The 12,797-nt window shown below is 39.5% G+C and overlaps 1 protein-coding gene across 2 annotated transcripts in view; it reads right to left on the bottom strand.

Moving 5' to 3' along the window:
* Positions 1-12,797, bottom strand: part of MTUS2 (microtubule associated scaffold protein 2) — a 610,477-nt gene that overhangs the window by 173,101 nt on the left and 424,579 nt on the right. For both annotated transcript variants that reach the window (XM_045978371.1, XM_045978372.1), the window contains one exon: positions 12,278-12,439. In XM_045978371.1, coding sequence (XP_045834327.1) covers positions 12,278-12,439 — 162 coding nt within the window. The remainder of the gene's footprint in view (positions 1-12,277; positions 12,440-12,797) is intronic.

The raw sequence follows: 12,797 nt of genomic DNA, 5'->3' as shown, positions 1-12,797 counted from the left end.
TGGAAGTAGGGGGGACCCACTCAAAGGTCCTAAGCAGGGGAGAAACAGGATAAACTCTGTGTTTAGAAAGGTGAAAAGCTACTGGGGAGAGTGATAAGGAGGGATTTAGATGCCTATGGGCCAGGCTGATTGGTGATTACTGACTAGTAAAGTGTGGGGCCCCAAGCAGTTTCAATACAAATATGCTGATTAATGGATTAAAAATGAACACTTTCTAATGTCCAAGAAGTATGCCATTTTTCTTTAGTTATATTAGAAAATGATGACTGGCATTTGTCTCTTTCTTATATTTGCATTTTTTTCTACTCCCCATGAAGATCATAATTAGTATGAGGCAGTTCACCAATGTAAGCTAGCCAGTAGAATACACAAATCTAGAGAGAAATGGAAAGTCTTAAACACTGACATGGAATTAAAAGTTCCACGTTCATCATGCTAAGAGATGGCACGACATCATGGTACCGATTTGCATAACAACGCATTTAAAGCACAGAAGGCAGAGTTGTGAAACACATAAATGTCAGAAATCACAATGGAAAACACAGCTCTGAAAGACCATTTGCATTCATTACTGCTGGACCAGCTCCCGCAGCTCTTCGAGGCTGACAAGCAGAGTGGCCAAAATACCAGGTGCGTAACCTTTTAGATACGTGTGTATACTCTTAAACGAAAGTTGGGTTTTTGTGCCCTACTTTTGAGCATCCACCACAAAACAAAAGGTTTCACACCAGCCCGCAGGGTGGCTTAATAGCGAGGTGAGTCGTGGCATTTTATAAAGTCTCCTCTGGGACTATGGGTTGTCCCCTAATGCTTCCCAAATCGCCTATAATAGTCTTGTTTTAATGAAGGAATTTGAAAGACAGCCAAGGAAGACAAATATTTCTTTCCCCTTATGGGATCATTCTATGGCATTTAATCAATTATAATTGGTAAACAACACTCTAGCCCACTAAACTGTCAATAGTGGGTGAGGTCATCAAGAGTTCTAAACCCAAGTGCCCTAACAACAACAACAACAACAAAAATGAAACCATCCCAAGGAACCGCTTAAGGGACAATTTTTGCATAATGATTAAATCCAAGGTGACCTCAGCAATTAAATCAGAGATTTTGAAGCAGTTACGAATTTGCTGTGTCATTTTTTCTTCATGTGGTCTTTTGACTATACCACAGCCAGCAAATTCCTCCATAAGAGGTGTGCAGGGGGAAAGGTGCGTGTATAGCTTTTCAATTTCAGTTCTAATTGTTAGCAGCCCTAGTCCATGATTCTGAGGGGAGTGCGCCTCAGGAACCCTAACACTGACAAAGATGAAATTGCTATGCTTCACCTGCATGGAATGCTGTTCCCCACCACTGCTGTCTGGCACCTTCTACTGATCCTTTAGGTGTGTGTCTGTGTGTTTTCAGCACACTACGTTATCCATATAATATATGCCTTCATTGTACACTCATTCCCCTTTCACAGCATAAGTATAATTAAATAATTTAGCATGGAAGTACAGATTCTATGTTTTTTTCTTACACCCTCAGATCCACAGGGACAAAGACTGCCTGTCTCATACATCATGATTTCCCCAAGTATCCAACACAGCACTCAACTCAAAGAAAGGGCTCAGTAAATATTTGTTGAGAGAGCAGATGCTCACCAACCAAATTCCGCCTGTCCTCACCCCCCAGATGACTGAGTTGACGCCACTGTCAGGACTTGTGATTAACAGCACTTCTTGGCCGGCTGTGAGGGGCTAGGAACCTCCCACTGCCAGCAGGAAGAGCAGCAAACAGGCCTCCTAGGACACCCAGCAATGATGAAGCGGACAGCTCCTCTTTCCAGACATTCCGTGCATCATCCCCAAGGTGTTTTTCTGTCTCTGTGACCTCATGCAAAGGAATGGCCTCAAATTTATTGTCTTTATTTTTCTCCATTAAAGAGTCTTTATAAACACTTCTACTCTGCTCTATTCTCCTCTATCCCCAACCTACTGCAGCTCCCCCGTTGGCTTCACAATGACAAATATGTTGAAGCTGTATTTGCAACGGAGACTCAGCCTCAGGGAGAACAGTCAACACAATACAATAACATGGTCTATACTGAAGAGCCCAACACAGCTTAATTGCTTTGAACTTGCCTCCTTCAGGGGCCACTCCTGGGAGGTTTCTGAATAGTCCTGAGTCAACATGAGCTTCCATATTGTGAGGTGCCATGACTCGTTCACTATCAGAAAAATAACATGTTCTTGGAGCTACTTCTTTTAAAAGAGCATATATTACAGGCTACGGTAAGAACAATCCTCAAATCTTCTAGAACTAAGATTCCAGTAGCAGCTAAAGTGATCCTTTCACCTGCCCTGTTTTTTTTCCTAAAGCAGAATATCTTATTTCAGCAAGCTCTTCCTCAACCTCTTCATTTAAGATGTGCTCAGAAAAGAGAAGTAATATTTGGCCAGACTGGAGGGATGGCGGGAGCACCTGGGTGAGTAGCTCTCTCTGGTCCACATGCACGTCAAAGGCTCAGTAAACACACACTATAAGAATGTGGACCAAATACTTAGATTTTTAAATGATAGTCTACCTGGAAATACTTAAACTTGTGGAATTTAATTAAGAAATAACAATCTGTTTTTAAAATCATAAAATGGGATTTTCATAATACAAGTGGAGTTTCTGTAGCTTGCAGAGTAACAGCCTCAGTATTCCCAGACTTTTTTTCCCTCAGACAACAAGCTACCAACTGTTCCTTTTCTGCGTAACAACAGGAAATCCTTCCATACCTTAGGCTGAATAAAGTAATTTTATTTTCTATAATATATCATGTCAACAACAGAATCAGAATGCATATTGACCAAGAAATAATCGATCTTCAGATCAATATTTTCAACTGGAAGTATTTTCCTCTTTGCTACAACAATTGCAAACCAGTTTGAAGAGTCAACGAGTGAAGTTATTGATGTAAAATTATAGGGATCAAGGCACTGTTGAGTTTCGTATTTGAAATGAACCACAGAAAAACATTTCATGAGAATTTTGAGGAAAAAAGGACTATTGAAAGACCAAGGCTACATTTCTAAAACTCTCAGGAACCTTCCTTTTGCACACCCATTGACAGGATATTCAGTACTTTTTTTTTTTTTTTAAATCATGAGCATTCAATCTACAACTTGCTGTTGTCATTGCACTGATGTCTATGAGGTAATGATCATGATTAACTTAACAGGAAGACAATATTATGGGAGTGGGTCATATTTTACAGCTCCAACCATATTTAATACAGCGCACTAGCTCACAGCCTGTGTCTGAAAACCCAGGGAAGGAAGGGCATGGGTAGACCATAGAATTACTGGAGCAGGGTTGCCTAGGTGGCTCAGTTGTTAAGTGTCTGCCTTCAGTTCAGGTCATGATCCCAAGGTCCTCAGGTCGAGCCCCGCATCGGGCTCCCTGCTCGACAGAAGCCTGCTTCTCGCTCTCCCAATCCCCCTGCTTGTGTTCCCTCTCTCACTGTCTCTCTCTGTCAAATAAATAAAATCTTAAGAAAAAAAAAAAGAATTATTGTAGCAGGTCTGAGAAACTCTGTGGGAGGTCACTAGCATTGTCCTACAAAGAAGAACTCAAGTCTCTATGATGTAATTTTCAATGGTAGTTATTTCAATAAATGTGATTAACTGGCCTCCACTGGAGTAAGACTATGTAAGGAGCATGGCACAGAGGTTAAGTATGCAGGTTTCAAAGTCAGACAGACCTAGCCTGATTCCCACTCTACTATACAGAAGCTATATGACCGTGGGTGGGAGGTGGCTATTTAATGTTTCAAACCTCAGTTACCTCTAGAATTAAGTGAGGCAGAGTATATCCACCCCTAACCATCCTGCATGGTACATAGAGGATGCTTGATAAATAGATCTTTAAAAAGGAACAAAAGGAAAAAAAAAAGGACTTAAAAAAACAATTTTGTTACTTATATGCTTGGTATCTGAAACATTCTGCATCCTTCCAATCAGCAACAGAATACTGCACTTAAAACCAATGTCCATTTCCTTGCCCTCATAAATTAAACCGAGACAACTCTCCCTTGGGAGAGCCAGATTATGCATATGCTAACCATTTCCTTCTATGGCTTCTCCAAACTCTTGCTTATTGAGGAAGATTCCATAAAGGCACTCCTAGATCATATTATTTTAGCTTCAATTTAAAAAATCGCTTCAAACAATTCCTATTTAATATTGTATCATTGATTTAATTGACTTATGGCTATAAGAAATAGCTACTAGTCAAAATATGTCATGTGTAAAGCCATATTCCAGTGTGACTCAGTATTCCCACTTTTAGGAACCTATCATAAGAACACGCATGCAAGGGAATGGGTTCATGTAGCAGGCTTGGACTGCTCAAACACTGTCCATTCTCAGGAAGGGCCTGTTTTTTGTTGTTTTTTTTTTTAATTGTTTATTTACAGCGTAACAGTGTTCATTATTTTGGCATCACACCCAGTGCTCCATGCAGTACGTGCCCTCCCTATTACCCACCACCGGTTTGTCAACCTCCCACCCCCCCGCCCCTTCAAAACCCTCTGGTTGTTTTTCAGAGTCCATAGTCTCTCATGGTTCATCTCCCCTTCCAGTTTCCCTCAACTCCCTCTCCTCTCCATCTCCCCATGTCCTCCATGTTCTTTGTTATGCTCCACAAATAAGTGAGACCATATGATACTTGACTCTCTCTGCTTGACGTATTTCGCTCAGCATAATCTCTTCCAGTCCCGTCCATGTTGCTACAAAAGTTGGGTATTCATCCTTTCTGATGGAGGCATAATACTCCATAGTGTATATGGACCACATCTTCCTTATCCATTCATCCGTTGAAGGGCATCTTGGTTCTTTCCACAGTTTGGCGACCGTAGCCATTGCTGCAATAAACATTGGGGTACAGATGGCCAGGAAGGGCCTGTTTTAATAGACTGGCCCCTGGCCAGCTCCTGCAAGCTGAGCCTTTGGAATGTTCTGACTGATAAAGTGTTCTCTAAGCCTTCATGAAGACTTGAGTCACACTCTACCAGTTTGCCTAGATGGTTTATACATTCAGCAGGTGGCACATCTCTGTGACTGACCCATAATAAAAACCCTGTACAATCAGGCTCAGGTGTTATGCTATTACACATCACTGTGGGAGCAATTAAACACATCTGTGATATGCCACTGAAAGGATTCTTGGAAGCTTGTGTCTGGTTTCTTCTGAACTTTGCCCCATGAATTTTCTCCCTTTGCTTTTTCTTCTCTCCTTTCCCCACCCCTCCCCTCCCTTCTTTTCTTTCCTTCCTTCCTTCCTTCCTTCCTTCCTTCCTTGCTTCCTTCCTTCTGTCTTTCTTTCTTCTCTGGATCCTTTCACTGCTACAAATTGTAACAAGAAATAAAGCAAACTCTGGGTCCAGTGAGTACGTCTAGGAAATCATCAAGCCCGCGGGGCTCCTGACAAACCCAACAAAATGTGTTTTTGCAAAATCAGTTTATTGCAATTAATTGTTTCATGATACTGAAACACTGAAAACAATTTAAATGAACAGGAGATAAAAGTTCTACAAATTAGGGTAAATCAATATAAAGTTTTTGTAATATCACTAAAAGCAGCATTTTCATATATTTGTCATGACATTGCAAAATGCTTGGGATATAAAGTTACCTGAAAAAAAGCAAGATCCAGAACTATATATAAAGCTTCAATCTAAGTATGAAAAATTTCCCTACCTGTACAGAAAAAGACTAGAAGGAACTATGCTCATATATATTAGAAGCTATTCATGGACAATGAAGTTATGAAATAGTTTATTGCTTCCTTTTTCTGTATTCTTCATGCTTTCTCCTCAGAGCAAATTATTATCCTATTTTTACTGAGTTATTTTTATATATTTCAGTGCCAAATGAAACACATGTATGGAAAAGTTCTAACAATATGGAAAGAAGATTAAAACCGAAAAATGAAAATTTTCTTATTACAACTTCTCCTTTGTTGGATACCACTCTGTTAATAGCTGTTAACTACTTAAATGATATTTTCTACACCTTTTCTATAAATACGCAAAAAAGGCATAGATGAAAAAGATCTATTTTTAGTTTGGGTTTGGCAAAAAAGGGATTTTCTGCAGCTTTTTTTCCTTTAACAATGTACTATGGACATCTTTCCATATAGAACTATCTCATTCTGTCGAAAGATTACATAACAATGTAGTGAGTTTATGTATCATAGCTTATTTAAATATTTTGATACTGACAAATATTTAGATTGTTTCCAATTTTTTAGTATTATAATCGAAATTGCAAAAAAAGTGCCTATACTTACATCATTGCTGCCTAAGCAAGAATTTCCATGTGAGAGATTCCCAGAAGTATAAGCATTGGGTTACACATTACATACACTTAAATCTTCATGGATGACAAACTGCCCTTTAAAAGCTTATACAAATTTATATTCCTATTAATGCTACTATAGTGTTCATTTGCCATATTTTTATTAATGCTGGTTATAATAAACCTTTTTAATTTTTTCTAATCCAAATGAAAATGATGGTATGTCACTAAAAAAAAAAACCCACTAAATGTATTTAGTTACTAATGCTTTTGAACATCGTTTGATATGTTAATGGCTATTATTTTGTACTTCTACTATGTGAACGGCCCTTCATATCTTCTACCTATTTTTTCCAATTGAGTAGTATTTTTCCTATTTGTTTTCAAGTAACACTTTCTTGCAACATTTTCATTCAGTTTCTCTTAATTCCATGATGCCTTTCATTGTAGAAGTAATTATTGAAATAATTTTACAAACAATTAAGTTTTTACATAGTTAAATCTTTAAGTTTTTAAACATTTCTAGGTTTGTTTTCTTTCTTTCTTTCTTTTTTTAAGATTTTACTTATTTGTCAGAGACAGCAAGTGTGTAGTGAGCACAAGTAGGGGGAGCAGTGGGTAGAGGGAGAAGCAGCCTCCGCTCTGAGCAAGGCGCTCAATGAGGGACTTGATTCCAGGACCCTGGGATCATGACCCAAGCTGAAGGCTGACACTTAACCAAATGAGCCACACAGGTCTCCCTCCAGGTTTCATATCATGTTTAGAAACGCTTTCCCTATTCCAAAATTTTAAAACTACTTTTTAATTATTTTATTGTCAGAATAACTATGTTTAAGACAAAGTTGTCACTATGTTGTTCAACATATACATTTTTTAATTCACAGAAAGAACTCTGAAAATCTTAAAAATCTGAACCAAGAAATAAGTTTCTCTCTTCTGAAGAAGTGACATGATCCCCCCACCCTGTATTTTTTCATCCCATACTGTTTCTTCTTTTGCTCTTGTAGTCAGGAAATTCTAGGCCTAGTTTTATCAGGACTTTCTTTTTTAATTAATTGGAGTTTCATCCTTGAATCTGTGTTATTCTGTGCCCTTTACTGAATGCTACATTGGATCTTTTCTGAAGTTAGAAAGCAGTTAAATTATAAGTAAATTAGAAAATGATTAAAGAAATAACAAATGGAAAGTGATTACATGAATAAATAATAAAAATCTATTATATTTAATTTAAACTTTTTCAGGTCATGGTTCTTAATCCATTTTACTATGAATTCTTGGTCTGCTAGAATTAACTGGAATCCTACTGATAAGATTATGATCTCTTGCTGTCACTCTATTTATTAGTTCATAATTGTTTACCTTATTGAGAGCTTCTTAAAAACTAGAACCATTTTAATTATCCCTGAATCTGAGTCACCCTACGGCTTAAAATAAGCACTTTGATGTTTCTTGAATGAAAGAACCAGAAAAAAGTCACTCACAAAAAAAAGCTCACATCAGAAATCTAGGTTGAAGACTACAGCCCAGGTACTCTCCGGGTATGTTCTATTGTGGGTACGGGTTGTATCTACAATTGTGGGTGACAGTAATTAAGCAGATGCCCTAAAGATAGAAGAGCTCTGCCATCATTAGCCTGGAATCACCAAGGGAAAGAAGCAAAACACTGTAGGTTAGAAATGTTTCCAATAACATGGGTTAAAACAAGGGTTGGCATTATCTAAGTAATTAAGAAACCCAAACCCCTTGCAGTCCCAACAAATCCAATTATTTGGGATTTAATTGTAATCTGTATGCCCACCTTCTGCTTTTTAAGGAGCCTATGACACAAGGCAATGTGAAAGCTGATTTTGTTTCCAAAACTAGATTTTATTTAACTTAGACATCCAAACCAATGCAATAAATGCAAAGCTAAAATTCAGCGATAAAATTTTTCTTTTACCAATTTATTGTTTCATGTCCTGAGTCTTGGTTTGCTTATCTGTAACTTGTAAAATAATACTTTTCTTCCTACCTCTCAGAGTTTTAAGGACAAAATTAGATTTAGTACATTAAAGTGTATTTATAAAGTAATACAAAGTAAAAGAGAATTCCTGTTATCAAAATCACATGGCTTTCAAAAATCTCTCATGTGGCTGAAATATTTAAAAAATTAATGAAATTTTATGGGCCTCAATGCTGTCGCTTCCTTTCTTTCTCTCCTCCACACCTGACATATCTGATTTCCATGTAATTGGACTTCAGCTAAAACAACCACTCTTTCAACACATTTTGCTATATTATTACATAATACCTTCAGTATATACTAAAGTAGAGATGCTAGTCTAGTCAGTTTCATGTATTTATTGATCAGCTTCAACAATGTGTAATATACAGTGTTGTTTCATGTTCTGTAAACACGCTCACTCCACCTGCCATCACCCTGAATTACTTCAGAGTAAATCTCAGGGAGCCTACCATTTCATGTGTGAATGTCTAAAATACGACTTAAAAAAAAACAAAACACAATTACTATATCATGCTTAAAATACTAGCCGTAGATTTACATTTCCTCAGTTATCTTCAAACAAAGTTTTTTGGGCGTGTTTATTTGAACTGGGATGCAAAATAAGATCCATACTTTGCATTCCCCCTCCGACTCTTTTTACCCCCCAACTCGTTTCTTGCTTCTTGTTTTTTACAATTTTTGTTGTTGGGTAAATCAGTTGTTTTGTCCTATCACATTTTCCACCGTCAGGGGCTGCTAATTCGATTTCCATGGTGCTAATTAATATGCTTCTCTGCCCTCGTTTTTTCCAGTAAATTAGTATTTAGACCTAGAAGTTAGTTCAGATTCATTTTGCCCCCAAAACTAATTCACAATGTATAGATTTTCATCAGTACAGTTTATAACACCCAGTTGTATCTTTCAATTGTATCTTTAATTGCCTTCACCCCTGATTCACTAGCAGCTGTGAAAAGATATGCAATCCCATCTTGTTAACCAGAATACTTTTATAAGAGAAACTTCCCTTCATTAACTATTTGGTTGTCTTGAGGTACAGACCGAGCAGAAATTGAAATGTTCTATTATTTTCCTCATCTACCAGCTTTCAAAAATAACAGGTGGTTTCTAAGCATTCTCCAAAGTGACGAGTTTCTGCCTATCTTTTGTATCATTATGCCCTGTGGATATACATATATCTTGGTGAATATTAATCTGCTGCAGCTGTTATCTTATTGCTACTCAAACTTTTTTTTTTAAAAACTGGTAGGAGCTTATTCGGTTTAACACTTGAGTCCTTTTGATAGAACTCTAGCAGTCTTTGAATTCTTCTTGGCTTTCTGGAAAGGAGAGATGCTCTACAGGTCCCCGCAGAAGCAGGCATTTCTTCAAGGACCCCTGTCTCCCTCTACTGGGAAATGTATTTAGAGATCACAGTCGAGGCACTGTTTGTGCCCTTTATTTTTCCTAGTCTACTTTTGGAAAAGATTCCTAGAGGTGGGACTGCTAAGTCAAAGAACAAAAATGCTCATGCAATTTTATTAGATAATGCCAAATTCCCTGCACAAGCTGCATCTTAGGTTGTATCCCACCCGTGATGTATGAGGGTGCCTCTTTCCCTGCAGCTTCCCAACAGCAGATGTTTTCAATCCTCTGGAATTTTGCTCTACTAGGTGACATATTATAGCCCACTGTAGATTTACTTTACGTTGTTCTTATTATGAGTGAAGTAGATTACCTTTTCTATTTTTTTTAAGTTTCATTTATTTGAGAGGAGAGAGAAAGAGCACAGGCAGGGGAGGGGGCAGAAAGGCTGGGAGAAGCAGACTTCCCGCTGAGCAGGGAGCCCAACATGGGGCTCGATCCCAGGACTCTGAGATCATGACCAGAATGGAAGGCAGATGCTTAGCTGACTGAGCCACCCAGGCATCCCTACATTATCTTTTCACGTGGCTTTTTCTAAGAACAACTGCCCAAATTCCTAGCCTATTTTTCTACAACAGTGGTTCACAAAATATGACCCCTAGATCAGTAGGAGTAGCATCACCTGGGAATTCATTTAGAAATGCAAATTCTCGGGCTCCATCCCAGATCTACTGAATGGGAAAATGTGTACTACTAGAAGGTGATTTTTGAGGGCCTATCATTACTTGATAAAAGCAAGGTAAAGAAAAGTATGTACAGTAGACTACCTTTTTCCTAAACAATAGGGACATTATGTATATATATATAATATTAATTATTATTATTAATTACTGAATGAGATACTCTGGGGATAAGGCCCACTAATCCATGGTCTAACAAGCCTGACAGATGATTCTAAAACACGAAAATTAGAGAAACTTGCCTATAGGGTTGATTCCACATCTTATTTTAACTTCCCTTAAACTTGCCTAATTGTTTTCTATTGAAACTAAGGCCAAACTGTTAGTACCCTGGAACTGAAAGATTCAAACGCCATGTGGCATTCATACATGCATTGGTTGGTGTATTCAACCCTTAACGAGTAGATGTTAAGGATCACTATAGATCACTGTGGCAGGCAGCGGGGATACGGGGCTAAAGCAACACAGACATGGTCCCTGGCCTCCAGAAGCTTTCCTTCCGCAGAGAGAGAACAAATTAAGCAATTTAAGTCTTACCTAAGAGGGTTCCAAGGTGTTACTGCATCCTAGAGCAAGGGGCTCCAGAGAGTCTCGTGGTCAGGGAAATGCAAATTAAATGAACATTGAGGTAGTATTCTATTCCCATCAGATGGACAAAGGGATCACAACTATTCCTTACAGGGAGATGGGTGGACATGTAAACCACTGCAACAACTCTGAGAAAGAATCTAGCGATACCTATCAATGCATCAAACACAGCCATCCATTCCCAGGAATCAGTCCCGCAGAAAGAACGCCTCTCGTTCAAGGCCGTTTGCTGCAGCATGTTCACAGGGGCAAAGCAAGCTAGTTACAGAGTTACATTCCGCAGTGGGGAATGGTTGAAACATCATGTTATATCCACACCAGGCAGCCACTGAAAAGAATGAGCCATGCCATGATTTGAAGGGGTTTCTATAATGTACTCTTTGAATAAGGAAAGCAACATGTAGAAAAGTGGGGATAATAAATCCTCAGTTTTAGAACCTCCCATAAGCCCGTATGTGTATGCTGTATGTGAATATTTGAGGATAGAAGAAAAATATGGAAGACTAGATACCAATAGGGATAGGCCTTTTACAGTGGATTAGGGCTCAGCATACGTCTTCCCTTCTTCTTTGTGTACTTTCTTACCGTGCAAGAAGGTGGATGGCTCAGAATTGTAAGCTCGGGCACCCCCCGAGATGGGTGAGATGGGGGCCACATGTAGGCTGCCTCGACAAGCACCTTCACTGGTTACGCCTTGGCACCAGCTGACGGCCCTGCTTCAGGTCACTAGCTTCATGGGTGTGGAGGGGCAGGGCATCCCTTCTGCTGGCCTGGATCCAGCAGAAACAGCTTGTTTCTGGAGTCTTTCTCGGGTAGCTGCTGCTCCTTGGATCCCAGCTCTGGGGGTATGAGCCTGGAGCCAGAGGTGTGGAACAGAACTCCCAGATCCCTGTAGAGCCCGCAGCTCGTGTGGGGTTCCATGACTCACCCCTGGAGGTGAAGTTGGAAGCTTGGTCCTTAGTCCTTCCAGTGATTTCATCAACGTGGGACTCCAGAACCAAATGCCAACCTGCCCTAAAATAGTTTCTTTTTTTTTTCCCTTGCAATCAAACTACATGATTCAATGGGTTACCAGCTGGGGAGGAGTGACAGTTGCGTAAGAAAGTACCTTGAAAATCGTGGTATATTGTTGTTATTAATTTAAATGACATTTAACACTCATCTGTCATACCATCTAAGTAACTGATGTACAGGGGGTGGGGGTGCTTTGAAAAGACTCTTTTATGTAGAAAAGGCACTCCACTGTGGAGCTTCTCCAGGTCACACAGTCTTACCAGCGGGTGTAGATGTGGATTTTGGTGCCGGAAGCAAACTCCTGCGGGGTGTTGTCACACTGGGGGTTGCTGGAGGGGCCGCCCGGCTGGCCCCCTTGGGTGTGTCTTTGGAAGGCAGAGCTGCCTTCAGAACCGGCTGGTCTTCATTCCCAAAGGTTGACCCTGTGGGAGGCAGACAGTGTGTTAATTATAACCTCATGAAAAATGGATGGACCCTTCTTGCCATTTCCAATTGCCAGCCAATCCCAATGCTGTCATCTGCTTTAGAGCTTGATCTGACTCTTAGTGAGTGGCCTTGAAAAACATTTCTCTGGGACCAGAAGTGGAGAAGAGCTCCCTTTAATCACCACAGCAAAGTCTGTCATTCAAGTCCTCTGTGCAAGGGACACCGCAAAAGACAAAAGCAGCCTCTGAAGTTTTATACGTGTGTGTGTGCGCACATACTCACACACACACAATTTGCTTATGTGGATGTGTAACTGTACATACGTACAATGTGCATTTATTTGATAACTCACAG

This window comes from Meles meles, chromosome 14, assembly GCF_922984935.1.
Source record: "Meles meles chromosome 14, mMelMel3.1 paternal haplotype, whole genome shotgun sequence".
Lineage (NCBI taxonomy): Eukaryota > Metazoa > Chordata > Mammalia > Carnivora > Mustelidae > Meles > Meles meles.
The sequence above is the reverse complement of the archived record's forward strand: the minus strand, read 5'-3'. Positions and strand labels throughout refer to the sequence as shown.